This window comes from Mauremys mutica, chromosome 4 (genome assembly GCF_020497125.1).
Source record: "Mauremys mutica isolate MM-2020 ecotype Southern chromosome 4, ASM2049712v1, whole genome shotgun sequence".
Lineage (NCBI taxonomy): Eukaryota > Metazoa > Chordata > Testudines > Geoemydidae > Mauremys > Mauremys mutica.
Window position 1 is genome coordinate 103,086,705 of NC_059075.1, and position 14,947 is coordinate 103,101,651.

The window sequence follows — 14,947 nt, forward strand, 5'->3', positions numbered from 1 at the left end:
GGTTCATGGTGAAGAGTGCTCTGATTGGTTTAGAGCTGTGAAGAAGCACAGACTATCAGACACCTCCTGCTGTTCTGACCTTCCCATTCAGGATGTAATGTGTGCTGGGACTTGTAGTCTGTGCTGGCCCACATGCCCTGGCCCCGGAGAGGAGGCTTTGTGATTGGTTATCGGTGGGCGATGAAAGATCATTGCTAAGGTAGAGGCACCAGTGGCCGGGCTGGTCTCCCCTCCCCTGACCCCAACCCAGCCCCATCCCACACCTGCTGTGGCCGGGGAAGGGGCGCTTATCCCATGGCCCCAACCCCAGAGTTGCTGTGGGGAGAGAGTGCTGGGGGGAGTCCTCTCTCCCTACCATAACCCTGGAGCAACCTCCTGCACCCCAAACCCGTCATCCCTGGCCCCACCCCAGAGCCCGCACCCCAACCCTCATCCCCAGCCCTGAGCCCTTCATCCCAGTCCCACCCCAGAAACCACACCCCCAGCGGGAGTCCTCACACCCCTGCACCCCAACCCTCTGCCCCAGCTCTGAGCCCCCTCCCACATTCTGAACCACTCACACCCCCGCACCACATTAATTTTGTTATGTGTACCAATATGAAGGTGATGTGTCACCTCCATATTGGTGACCATAACAAAATTCATTCCACACATGTGTGGGAAAATTAGAGGGAACACTGGTTATATCACAAGATAAGAGAACTGAAAGGGATATATGAAATGGAGATGGCGGTGGTGAATGACAAGTGCAGACAAATAATTGAGGATGAACAAGCAAAGAATAAACAATGGAAAGAACATTTTGAAAAGCTATATAATGCAAAGAACACAGTAGATGAAATGATCCTGGAGAAGCTTCCGAGCACAAACAAAGGAGAGGAGATTCTAGAATTCATAGAAGTTGTATTAAATGTCTTGATAGAAAGTTTGGAAAAAAAAAGGCTCTGGGAAGTGACAACACAACCAATGAGGTTGCAAAATTGATCAAGGAGGATTTACAAAGAATAACCAACAAGGTAAACTGGAAAAGCAGGAAATTCAGCTTAAAGATCAGCATGGAGAAGACAAAAATTATGGCAACAAGAAGACAAGAGAAAGGTAAATACCAAACTTGGAGATAAAGAACTAGAATAAGTGGAAAAATGTGTGTACCTTGGAGGACTGGTATTGAAGAATGAGAATTGTGAAGATGATGTAAAAAGAAGAATCAGACCAGCTAGTATTGCATTCGGAAAACTCTGCAAGATCTAGAAGGCTAAAGACATTTGTTTTTATTTAAAAGTCAGTTGTCTCACATAAGCTGTCATGCTAATACTGCTGTACAGGTCAGCATACTAGAATATGAAGAACGGACATGAACTGGTGGAAGAGAATACTGAGAGTTTCAAGACAGCAGAAAATAAAAAAGGAAGAGACAGGAAAACAGCTTTGGAGAAATAATGCTGTTACAGAAGGTTCCAGAAAGATGATTGCGATGGTTTGGACAGATGTCAAGAATGGACCCAGAAAGGACACTATAAATGGCGATACATACCTAACTGCAAGACACTCGGAATAGAGGAAGACCAAAGATGAGCTGGATAAACATGGTAAAGAATGACATAGAACGAAAATGTTAAAGATGAATGAAGCCATGGAGGTGGCACAAGATAGAGAGTGATGGAAAGACTTCACTCTGCTCCATCGTCACTGCTGACCTGACAGACAGGAATGAAAGAAGAACTTCATGTTAGTAAAAGATAAAGAAAAAAACATGCAATGGGAGGGATCAGGAAACCAGCTTGGGAATTAGGTTAGACAACTGAACTAGCAACTAGGAAAGCCTGCTTCACCCACTTCCCATGTTAATGTCAATGCCACCCTCTATCCATGTCCTCCATACCCCACAGGGCATCTTAATCTTCCGAGTCGGGAGTCTTGCTAAGGTATCAGATCAAGGGTCCCTCTGATGAGACAGTGGAGGCTCCCCATGGGAAAATGCTGCCTTCATAGTCAAACTACTAGCAACTCAAACAATTTGGACGGAATTCTCCCCGTCCTTTCCAACTATTGAGAACAGGGTTAGGATATGGAAGGAGGGCACAGGGAGAGTGTATAACCAACTACAATTTACAAACCCAGTTCCTCACGATGTTCAAATGCACAACTGAAATTGTGACCTTTGGTGAAGTGTATTCTGTATCGAGATATGACCAGTATTAATTTCCTTAATGGGTTTTTTGAGTTGACATGACATGAATTTGGGCAACTTTAACTCTAAGTTAATTAAGTTTCTTTGGTATGGTATGTTATACAGTTGGCTTCAGTTTAATAATATTCTGGCACTCAAAGCTGCCCAGGCATCAAGGCTGAGAGATGACTTCTTTAGAAGCAAGGGAATGGAATTTAAGACGGATGATACACTATAAAAAGCTTCTCAAACCCATTATTTGATAGAAGAGGTTTAGTTGATAACAATCAAAACAAACGGACTAATTGATAATGGGTCAGAAGTACAGTGTAACCAGATAAGAATTTTAAAATATAACTGCTGTTGTCTTTTGGTAGGAAATATCCAGATAAATAGCCAGGAATTTGAATGAATACTCACATTGTTGTTGTTGTTTTTGCTTTTTTGTTTAAGATAATGCTTTGTAAAGAAGAATGTAAAAATACCCTCAACAACCTACCTTGCTCTAAGGATAAAAAGCAATAATTACAAACAACGGGTATGTAGAAAAAATCTGGCATTGCACATTCAATTTTGCAAATAAGATGATAGATGAAAATAGCGCTTCTCTGCATGATTCTAAATTAAATAATTGGTTTAAAATTCAGATCGCTTTCAATCACTGATAAGTTCTAAACAGTTGTATCAATTTACAAGGGATCTGCAGTAATAACCATCCACTAATATCCCAACATGACAGAGAACAAGTAAGGAAAATAGCATGTTAGTGACTGATGACCTTAAAAATGGATAGATGAACCAACAAAGACAGATCAAATAAATGGAAAACTAGGGAGTCCTGCACAGACTTATAAATTAAAAAGTTATTAATGTCAAAAATGACAGCATCTAATAAAATACTGACAAATTTGCACAGACACAACGTTATGAAAAACATTTACAGCACTGGAAATAAAGCTAGACATCTCATTGCTATGTTACCACCATTTTTCCACTTTATGAGCCAAAAGAATGTAGAATACAAACAGGCATTAGTGGATACTTCAGAGTTAAGAATGCCAGGAGTCAGCAGCATTTAGGAATTAAACATATAGAAAATGAATATCTTCCTAGATGTTTATCCTAAGTTCAGGAATAACAAGGATCTGTTAGAAGCAGTTTCAAACATCTGCAGCTGTAAATACAATACCTGAATCATGGGACATTCATTACGATAGCCTTGCATGAACAGTATGATTGGAGCTACTTCCAATATTTTAAATACCACACTATGGTGTTAGTAAATGGTGACTTTTTAATGGTGCTTCCCCGCCCATGTATGTTCTCAGGTTTGCATTAGTACTAATGCCCTGCCAGTGGATTTCCCCATATCCTTTGCCAGGTAATGCTTCTAACTCCGCCCCCCCTCACACACACTTCTAAATTATAGATGTTGAGATTTTAGAAAATAGAATTTTTCTGTTTAGTTCTCTTTACTCTCCAATATCATTGTTAGCAGAATCTCATACTCCAGGTTTCAACCAATGGTTAATTCTCCAAGGAGAAACTTCTGGAGAATTTCTAATTATTTTCCTGTTACAAATGTCAACCTATGTTTAATACTTCTCTATTAGACCCTTCTTTCAAGCATGTCTCCCTGCTCAGGAATATATTTATATGGCACGTTTAAATTTCCCGTATCAAAATTAATTTAAAAACAAAAGGACAAAAGCAAATGATTGTTTCTGTATTTAATATTAAAGCTAATATAAGATTCTTAAATACATGTTTCATTCAAACTAGCTAGGTATCTTGAAGTATAGTTTGCTGACTTTGGATATGTCCAGCAGGAGCAGTAGGCAGGGAACCCTCCAGTATTTCCCACACAGAACAAGCATTTGAGAGACTTCCTCCCAGGAGTTAATCATTTTCGAGTTCAGGCAAGATCAACAACAACAGTAATTTAGTACCTGAAAACAGACTCACCTGAGGAAAGAATGATCTGTTCATCTGTTCCTGTAAGGCTTGCTTCAGCTGGTTCACATCCTTTTCCAATTTCAGATATTCATTCCAAGCATTTTCCATTTCCTGTTGGCAAAGAGGAAGGTTTCAATTCAACCCTACAATAAGCAATAAAAGGTACACAGCACTCTGTCTTTCAGCCAGTTAAAAAATAAGCATGTTCTTAACTTTAAGGATTAGGTTGTTCCATTGAAAAAAGAAAAATGATCTGTTCTGAACAGAATGTAATGATATGAGCTTAAAGTGAAGCATGAGCTTAAATGCTTTACTGGGTTGTGGCCCGAGTGCTCCACACCTTGCAGGACAGAGTTCAGAATCTCTAGTTAGAAATGTTTTGATAATCTGCAAACACAGAATGCTCTATTAGTTATTTAAGGACAAAGCAGGCGTTCAAAGGAATCTAGGCACTGATATGAATTCTTGAAGGAAGACAGCTTAATTTCAATACCCTGTTCACCTTACTTCTGTAATGTGTAAAACTGAACATACTATTTTAAGAGAGTTCTAAAATGTTGGTACAAATTCACCCCTGATTCAGGGCCACCAGAGGATCCTTAAGTCATTTACATTATGGCTAACATCTGCAGCTGTACATTCTGCTTTCTGACTCAAAATAGTGGAAGATGTTTTGATTTTACGCACCTCTATGTAAATTTTCAACACAGCCCATAAAACAGTGCATTGTCTAACGACACAAAACACTGCATATGTGCAAGTATATGATGTAGACATTTTAATTTACCTAACTTATACACACACGACTTGTGAGTACAATTTTAGAGGCATTTTTCTAAAAACTGTCCTCATGTGCTGTAGGAGTTAGGGATTATATGGCTGAGTACAGAGTGCTAGGTGGGTTTAAAATTCCCTTTCTTGTATGGCCTATTAATGAAACATAACATTAATTTGATGTGGTGCCTTTATTAAAGTTTATTCTTATTAGGTTGTGGTAATTGAGAGAGAGAAAATACTGGCTAATACTCCAGGGTAAGACCCAACTCCTTTTTCCGCCTAGAAAAGTTCCAGGGAATCTAATTCAGCATTTTTCAAACTTCAGGTTGTGACCCAATAGGGTCACATGTCAGGCACTGGGTTGCTCTGGTCAGCACTGCTGACCGGAACATTAAAAGTCCCACCAGTGGTGCTGCCCAAGTAAGCCGGGCTAGTGCCTACCTGTTTCGACACCGCACTGCACCCCAGAAGCGACTCCGCCCCAAGCACCAGCTGGCCAATGGGAACTGGGGGGGAGGAAGGGGTTGCGGTGCCTGAGGGTGAGAGTGGAGCAAAGCCACTTGCGCACCACCACCTAGGAGCCAGACCTGCTGCTGGCCGCTTCCAGGGTGCAGCGCTGTCCGCGGTGCCAGGACAGACGAAAACCCATAAGTCCATGCTTCAACCCCACACCCCAATCCCCTGCCCTGAGCCCCTCCCAACCTGGAACCCCTTCCTGCACCCCAAACCCTACATCCCCAGTCCCACCCCAGAGCCCTGACCCCCTCCTACACTCCAACCTCCTGCCCCAGCCCAGAGCCTCCTCCCACACCCCAAACCCCTCATCCCAGCTCCACTGGGTCGTGGGCATCAACAATTTTCTTCAACTAGGTCCCCAGAATGAAAGTTTGAAAACCACTAATCTAGTTTATACCAGGATACCAGTGGAGACTGGAACAAAGGTTTGCAGTTAAGACTTCCATTAAAAAGACAGATCTGCATGATTTGTTTTCATATTCTGTACATTATCTAAATTGGTTTGTAGGATTTAACCCTATGTCTGAAAAGTAATTCATTTTAGTCTAGCGCTTAGTTTAGCATTTCTTTGGAAGCACTGAACACATACAGTGGATGCCTTGGATATTTCAGCCCGAATATGAATGAGGTCCTCTTGCAAAAGTCTCTGCTGGGAAGAAATTTTTTCTGCATGCGGTGGTTGGTCTTTGTACAGTTCCATCTGTCTATGCAAAACCTCCAAAACAGATTCCAACTGGTCCTAAAGAAAAAAGGAAAACAGCAATAGACTTATATTTGTATGGGTCTGTACTGATTTACAACTGAGGGTACGTCTTCACTACCGGCCGTATCGGCGGGTAGCAATCGATTTCTCGAGGATCGATATATCGTGTCTCATCTAGACGTGATATATCGATCCCGAATGCACTCCTGTCGACTCCGGAACTCCACCAACGCGAACGGCGGTAGCGGAGTCGACAGAGATAGCCGCGGACGTCGATCCCGCGCCGTGAGGACAGTAAGTAACTCAATCTAAGATACTTCGACTTCAGCTACGCTATTCACGTAGCTGAAGTTGCGTATCTTAGATCGATCCCGCCCCCAGTGTAGACCAGCCCTGAGAATATGAAAAAATCTTCTCTACCTCTCAAGTCTTTCCTCTAAATCATGAGGATCACAGATTTTCCTTTTACTGAGAGGACAAAGAAGGAAACTGATTATTGGAAGGTATGAAGCGTTAGGCCATCACAGTAGCAATAGTCAGTAGCAACCACTAAGTTTCAACACAATTGCCATTATAAATCTGTTTTAGTGTTTGTACCTTTCAAAAACCTTAACCAATGGGGGTGAAATGTTTCATGTTTAATTTCCTTGCAAACAGTAGAAAGCATTTTTTTTCTAAACTGCCACTAAATTAATTAATTTACCTACTATATTCAGACATTCATTTTAATGAGCACATTTAATTTCAGCAGTCCCAGAGTATATAGGTAGGGCTCAAAGCTAGTAAAGTGTTAGTTTTATACACACACACAATGAAAGGAAGAGAAGGGAAGAAAAGGTCCTTTTGTTAACATTTACTATGTGACTTCTAAATGGGATATAAACAGAAGGAAGGAAGAATGTTGGGGGGAGGAACAAGAAGGTCTTAGCACAGGGGTTCTCAAACTGGGGGTCGAGACCCCTCAGGGGGCTGCAAAGTTATTTCCGGGGGGGGGGAGGGGTGGTCACAAGCTGTCAGCCTCCACCCCAATCCCGGCTTTTATAATGGTGTTAAATATATAAAGAAATGTTTTTAATGTATTAGGAGGGTGGCGCTCAGAGGCTTGCTATGTGAAAGGGGTCACCAATACAAACGTTTGAGAACCCCTGTCTTAGCAGCAAACAGGTCAAAGAAGTTACTGCAAGTTTGGTTGAGACTTTTGGAGCTAGAACCTCAACTGTTGTAAATTGGCTTAGCTACATTGAAATAACTCAGGATGGGCTTCCAGGGCCGCCCGGGAGGGGGTGGGGGGGAGCAAGTGGGGCAATTTGCCCCAGCCCCCGGACCCCACAGGGGCCCCCACGAGAGTTTTTTGGGGCCCCTGGAGAGGGGTCCTTCACTCGCTCCGGGGGGGCTGGAAAACTCTTGTGGGCCTGGGCCCCCAGAGCTTCTTCCGCTCCCGGTCTTCGTCAGCGGGGGGCGGGGGGGAGGGTGTCCTTCCACTCCAGGGCAGAAGGACCCCCCGCTGCCGAATTACTGGCAAAGCGGGATCCGCCGCCGAAGTGCAGCCGGGTCTTCTGCGGTAATTCGGCGGCAGGGGGTCCTTCCGTTCCGGGACCCGCCGCCGAATTACCATCAAAGACCCGGCTGCACTTCGGCGGCGGGTCCTGCTTCGGTGGTAATTCGGAGGCGGGGGGCCCGCAGCGGGTCTTCGGGGCACTTCGGCAGCGGGTCCCGGAACGGAAGGACCCCTCACCGCCGAAGACCCCAGGCCCCCAGAATCCTCTGGGCGGCCCTGTCTGCTTCCCCCTTTTTTATAGCCTTTTGCATAATGCTAGTGCAATCATACTACGTACAATGGTATTTAAATATGGTTCTTGTTAGCACAAGTTTTAAAACATTGCTAACTGTGATAACACGGTTGCCTCTCTGGTGAGACTGTTTTTTTAATCTTATAACTGTGATAAAATAATCATATAGATTGAGCCCTTTCCTTGTCCCAGCCCCGTACCATTGTCAACTTAAAAAGAAAAACAAAACTATTCTGAAAATGTGCATTCAGCAAAATTTGTAATGGAGGTCACATAAAAATAAATGTGAGTAGTTTTAAAATATGCATTATTAAAAAATTTTAAAAATATATTTTCCAAATACATTACTCATCTGTAATATTCAAAACATACCATTTTCATTCTGTAACAAAAGAGTTGTATATATTGTCCAAAGTGAATTATTACAATATTGGTACATTACAATAATCTAATGCTTGGTTTGGAGTCCCAAAAGCCTGAATAAGAAACTTTAAGGTTTGTCCAAGATAATTTTTTATTATTAATTATTATTATTAACACAAAAATTTTAATTGTATTACTTTATTTTCCTTAAGGGATCTTATTTTGTCTTCCAAGTCCTGTAGAATCCCGTCTTGTTCACAGAAAACGCTTAGCTTGACCTACCAATAAAACCATATATATTTAAGTTAGATATAAAAAAAGAAAGAAACCCTTCTTTTGTAGCACGAATTTCATTTTCATTTGGATCAGAATGAGAACAATTATAGTGTAACAGAAACAGCTAAATGCTAAAGTGACTATATTTGACAGGGTTTTGAATTGATGTTTGATACTTACATCAATATCACTTTCTGCAATCTTGACAGGTTTTGTACTTCGTTCTTTTAGTACATCACGCCCTGTCACCTAAAAAGAATAAGGTTTAAAGATATATTAGACTGGTGGCAAAGTGAAGTATAATTATGCTTCAGTGATAAAGAAAAAGTTTTGTTATATGCTCTAGACAACACACTATATGATTTACTGACACTAAAAATAAATGTGAAAGGGCTTATCTTTTGAAATATAAGAAATTTTAGATAAATTGTAGAACTTATATAAAAGTAATAGATCAATACTATTTTCTTCACGAAAAGAAAATGTACGACTCTAGAATTATTACAAAAAGCTTGCCATATCAAATCTCTGAAATATGACGATGGTACATCAAATATCTAATTCCAAAGGATTACCAATTAGTTAACGTATGCTGTTTAATGATGTGATAGAGTGCAGATAGTAGGTGAGCCTGCACTCTGATCACTTATAGGCTAATTAATGCCCCAGGAGAAGCTGATTGTGGTTAATGAACTCAACTGGCCAATCACCCCGGGGCTTAAAGAAGGCACAGGAAGGAAGAGCAAGAAACGAGGAGAGAGAGAAAGAGAGTAGAGAGGAACAGGGCTAGCTGGGGTTAAATACACAGAGGGCTCAGACTAGGGAGACCTCTGTTCCCATCAAGTCCTGCTGAGAGTGCCTAAAGCTTGGCAAACACTGTAAATAGGTGGGAGCATGGGGGACTGTAGTGATATTGGTGAAAGGGCCTTGAAATGAAGTTTCACTGAGAGCACACCTGGAGGACACTGTGCGGTTTCTGCAGGTCAGAAGACGGGGGTGGAGCAGCACCAGTGACAAATGACTAGTGCAATTGTGTCAGATTTATAATCAAAGGAAACATCAATCCCATTTGTCCTTACTTTTAAACTAAGGCCCCTATCCTACAAAACTTTTATGTATGAGTAGTCTTCATTGGAGTCAATAGGACTATTCATGTTCTTACAGTTAAACATGTGCATAAGCGTTTGCAGGATAGAGGCCCAACTGACTAAAAACATGTTTTAGTAGTTCCTGCATATCTACAGTTCCTGCTCACTCTTCATGCTCACTCCACGATGAACGTTATGGGAATGCAAAGAGGGATATTAGTCTGGGGCAGGAGCAAAAATGATATTTAAATACACTTCATTTTGGATGTACTACTTTCTAGTTTCACCCTCTTTCATTCCAGTAATCTCTGGCTCCAAATCCAACTTCTAGCAGGAAAGAAGATAATCCTTAGGGACTACCCATAATTTAAAGTGGTACAGAGACAACTATCCCTCAACATTTTATTTTAGATGAAGTCAGCTGGTCACCAAGTAGGATTTTCAAATATTATTCTAGTCTTAAGATATAAGTACATTTACCATTTTTATATTATTCATGCCTATACATCTCATCTCTCCATTTTCAAAGAATGCATATATTTATCATGTGAATTTCATGAAATAGAAGCCAGACGTTTATTTCCCCATCATCAAATACAAGAGGGTTTACTCTCCCTTAGAAGAAACCAGTCTTAATTATTTTTTGTATTTTCAACATAAATTGTCAAATAGTACAATATTTTAATAGGAAATGATTTCCTTTTAAATTTATTAATGCATGTCATTTAGCATTATTGATAGTAAATATTCGGTCACATTTTCAAGTGCAGGAAAATATTTGGTATATTTAAGCATAAACGGAAGTGTGTCCAAGTACAAAATTTGCTGCTTTAATAATCTGCAAGCTAGTGGATAGGTGAATTGTTCTCATAGTCTGCAATGAAAATACTATGAATAATTTGCTATATTTTGAAATGGATTATATAATCACAAGTGCAAAAGTTACCTTAATTTCAAAGCAGTGAAAATGAGAACATAAAATAAGATTTAGCATGCTTTCACACTTTAGGAATTACATAAAGGAGTCACTACTTAACACAGCCATTCATTTTCAAATATGGTAAGACGAAACCAAGCACAGTGAGGTCAGCCATAATTTTGCATACAGCCTAAAAAAACATCTTGCAGGAAGCTCTTCTATTTATCATGATACACCTGTGGAAGCTAGGGTATATACATTGATTGCCGTTTGAAAAAAAGCGATGGGATGGTCACATTTCAGACACAAGCAGTCTTACATTTATACCGGACAGTAACCCTTGTGCTGAGTTCTTTAGCACTTTGTAAACCATGTTGATCAGAGGTCCATTATTTTTTATCTGTTTCAAACAAAAGTTTAGCAATAGTTTGTTACTGGGAAAAAAAAAGATATTACAACTTAGAATCCATGAAAAACAGAAATAGAGATTCCAGAAGTTAGATAAAATATCTGTAAAGTTTGATCTCTCTTTCTGCAACTATTCTCCAGGGGAAGACAACCAGCAGGTACTGTAGCTGCCTCATTCCTGATTGTTACCCCTTGACTTAGAGATGAAGAATATTGACATGTGTAGAGCACTTTCTTTTTCCGCACAGATCACCAAAATTTAAAAAACCAACCTGGAAATTATAACTGTCTGCTTCTCCTCTGATATAACATTAGTTATGATTTGGCAAGGTTGCTAGTTCAACCATGAAACTATTTTTTTTTATTTTACTTTTGCAAACTCAGTGTAACTCAGGGCCGTACAGTGTTGCCAAACCTGCAGTTTCCAAGGGCCCCACCAAGTATAGTTTGATATTTTCTGGTCATGATCCAGTGTCAGAAAATTAGCTGTATAGTACAATCTGCTTTGTGCAGACTGCTTAGAGGTGATGACACATGCACCCTCAGAATCAGGCTATCTATTTTTAACAATGTTTTGGCTATGGCACATCACAGATCCTGCACTCCTCCTTTAACAAAAAAACTGCTATCCACTATTCCTTAATTCTCTCTATGAACACACAGATTTCACCTTATTTTTCTCTCCTCTTCACCTCAGAGGAACTGAACTCCAGTTGCTATGACATAAGTTTGGAGCAGAGAAGGTTACAAAGTTATAGCTTGATTTTAGTAAGGCTTTTGACATGTCCCACACATTTGCATAAGCAAACTAGGGAAATGTGGTCTAGGTCGGTGCACAGCTATAAGATGGATGCACAACTGGTTGAAAGACCAGTAGTTATCAGTGGTCCCTGTCAAACAGAGGAGGCATATCTAGGAGGTCCCTCAGGAGTCATTCCAGGGCCTGGGACTATTCAATATTTTCATTAATGACTTGGATAATGGAGTGGAGAGTATGCTTATAAAATCTGGAGCTAACACCAAGCTCAGAGGGGTTGCAAGCACTTTGGAGGACAGGATTAGAATTCAAAACTATCATGACAATTGGAGAATTGGCCTGAATTCAACAAGATGAAATTCAACAAAGACAATTGTCAAGTACTATTCTTTAGGAAGGAAAAATCAAATGCACAACTACAAAATGGGGAATAACTGGCTAGGTAGCAGTACTGTTGAAAAGAATCTAGGAGTTACAGTGGATCACAAATTGACTTTGAGTCAACAATGTGATGCAGCTGAAAAAAAGGCTACCACCATTCTAGGGTGCATTTACAGGAATACTGTAACTAAGACACGAGAGGTAACTGTCCCGCTCTACTGGCACTGCTGAGGCCTCAGGTGGAATACTATGTCCAAATGTGGGCACCACACTTTAAGAAATATCTGGACAAATTGTAGAGTCCAAAAGCAACAAAATGATAAAAGGTTTAAAAAACTGATCTATGAGGAAAGGTTAAAAAAACTGGGCATGTTTAGTCTTGGGAAAAGAAGTTTTGGGGGGGAGGGGCGGGGGGCTGATAACAGTCTTCAAATATATTAAGGGTTGTTTATAAAGAGGATGGTGATCAACTGTTCTCCATCTCCACTGAAGATAGGACAAAAGGAATGGGCTTAATCAGCAGCAAGGGAGATTAGGTTAGATATTAGGAAAAACTTTCTAACTATAATTGTAGTTAAAGCTCTGGAATAAGCTTCCAAGGTATATTGTGGAATCCCCATCATTGGATTTTTAAAAACAAGTTGGACAAATACCTGTCAGGGAAGGTCTAGGTTTACTTGATTCTGCCACAATACAGGGAACTGGACTTGATGACTTGTCAAGGTCCCTTCCAGCCCAACATTTCTATAATGAATCACTGAATGGCTTTATAGAGGACCCCAGATTTTCTTGAATTGCTCTAGTGCAAATGCTTAATGGAATACACTCTTCTACACTTTATTAGGGCTTCCTCATTCACATTCTGCATTTCCTAATCTGGAATGTATGTTTGAATTAAAAAAAAAAATCAACAAGTTACTATGGTATTATGAGATCAGATTTACCCACCCACTCTACAGACAGATCCTTTACACCTGATCTCTTAATTATTAAGCAGAAAACAAACTACACCTCTACCTTGATATAACGCTGTCCTCGGGAGCCAAAAAAATCTTGGTGAAACTGTGTTTTATCAAACTTGCTTTGATCCACCAGAATGCGCAGCCCTGCTCCCCTGGAGCACTGCTTTACCGCGTTATATCTGAATTCGTGTTATATTGGGTTGCGTTATATCGGGGTAGAGGTGTACTTCCTTTTAGAATTTCTCAATTCTCCACTGCCTGTAGCATACTTTATTATAAGCTTACACATGAAATGTCTTTCCTTACTGGGTAAGACTTGACTAGTTTTCAGTAAATAAGGGCTTATCTACACTTTCAATGCTACAGCAGCATAACTCCGCCACTGGGCAGCGCTCTGTGTTTCAGTGTAGACACTACCTACATCAACGGGAGGGATTCTCCTGTCAGCACAGATAATTCACCTCTCTGAGAGGTGGTAACTAGGTCAATGGAAGAATTCTTCTGTTGATACAGCGCTGTCTATGTCGTGACTTGCTTTATTTTAACTACGCTGCTCAGGGGTGTGGATTTTTCACACCCTTGACTGATGCAGTTAAATCAAGCTAATCTTCTAGTGTACATCAGGCCTAAGGCACGGGGCCACACATTAAACAATGAGGATAAAACAAAATATCAAATAGTTGCTCATTCAATGAGCACCTTCCTTACTGTGCACTGAATGAGGCATGGATCCTATGGAAAAAAACCTGTATGCGATCATGTAAGTAAAAACCGAGTCATAATTAGGGCTACAATTTTGTCACACACATTTTTAATACATTTCATGGCACAGGTGCAAGAAAACAATTATGTCTGGAAAGCAGGACAGTGGGGAGCCCATGGGTGGTTGTGGGAGAACAAGTTCACCTCTTATGCTCATGGCTCCTGTCCCGTGGGGCTAGGCCCAGGTCCCCCGCTGTTGGCACTGCGACCTGGCCCACATGGTCACAACACCTCCATAGATAGAGACACATGGCCAAAGTCGATTGGCATTGTGACCTAGCACATGGGGTCACACCACCACTCAGGTTTGGAGGGGTGGACATGCCAAACCTGCGTGGTGTCATGATCCCATGCGCTAGGTCGCAAAGCCTATCAGCATTTCACAGACTGTATTCAAATTCATTGTTTCTGTGACCGCTGTGACAAAACTGTAGCTTTAATCATAATATGCACACACAAGGAAGGCAAATAAAGGTGGCACAGGCAACATTAATCTGGTATTTCTTAATTTTTGAGTGCTTGACTTTGCAATCTTTAATAGGTTGTTTTATTAGAGTAATTTTCTAATTAAAAAACAAACAGATTTACAAATGCAGAAATTCAATCATTTGTAACCATATTGACACCTTTTCCCAATTTGGGTCACCAGCAGGATCTAGATCCTTAGATTCACAGCACAGATTTCTACCACTTGAGACAGCAGAGTAACTGGTAGCAATACTAGGCTGTAATCCTCTATGTGTACCAGTCTCTAGAGGAGGGATAAGAAACATGCTTTGCCACTGGGTTTCATATGTATTTGCTAACAGCAAAGAAATGTAGAGACTCAGGACCCCAGGGTTCAAATTCAGGTTCAGGAGGTGAGTGTTAACTAATGGTTATACCGTATAGACCTTTCTGCCTATGCCCCCTGCATATCCTACCTCTTCTCTCTGCCCTCCACCCTGACTCCTGCCACACTTTATACCTATTCAACTCCCACCCTGGTCCTCTTCTCCCCTGCACCTATCCTCCCTCTCATCATCTGAATCCTGCCCCCCTGCTCCGATTTACTCACACCCCCAACTCCTGTCTCCCTCCCCTTCTGCTTCTATCTACCCCTCAGCTCACGTACCCCTC

General features: G+C 41.0%; 1 protein-coding gene across 5 annotated transcripts in view; it reads right to left on the reverse strand.

Annotated features, from left to right (window-relative positions):
- Window positions 1-14,947, reverse strand: part of PLEKHA7 (pleckstrin homology domain containing A7) — a 370,306-nt gene that overhangs the window by 36,307 nt on the left and 319,052 nt on the right. For all 5 annotated transcript variants that reach the window (XM_045015322.1, XM_045015323.1, XM_045015324.1 and 2 more), the window contains 4 exons: window positions 8,732-8,800; window positions 8,473-8,553; window positions 6,009-6,158; window positions 4,136-4,237 (listed from right to left, as the gene is read on the reverse strand). In XM_045015322.1, the coding sequence (XP_044871257.1) occupies window positions 4,136-4,237; window positions 6,009-6,158; window positions 8,473-8,553; window positions 8,732-8,800 (402 nt within the window). The remainder of the gene's footprint in view (window positions 1-4,135; window positions 4,238-6,008; window positions 6,159-8,472; window positions 8,554-8,731; window positions 8,801-14,947) is intronic.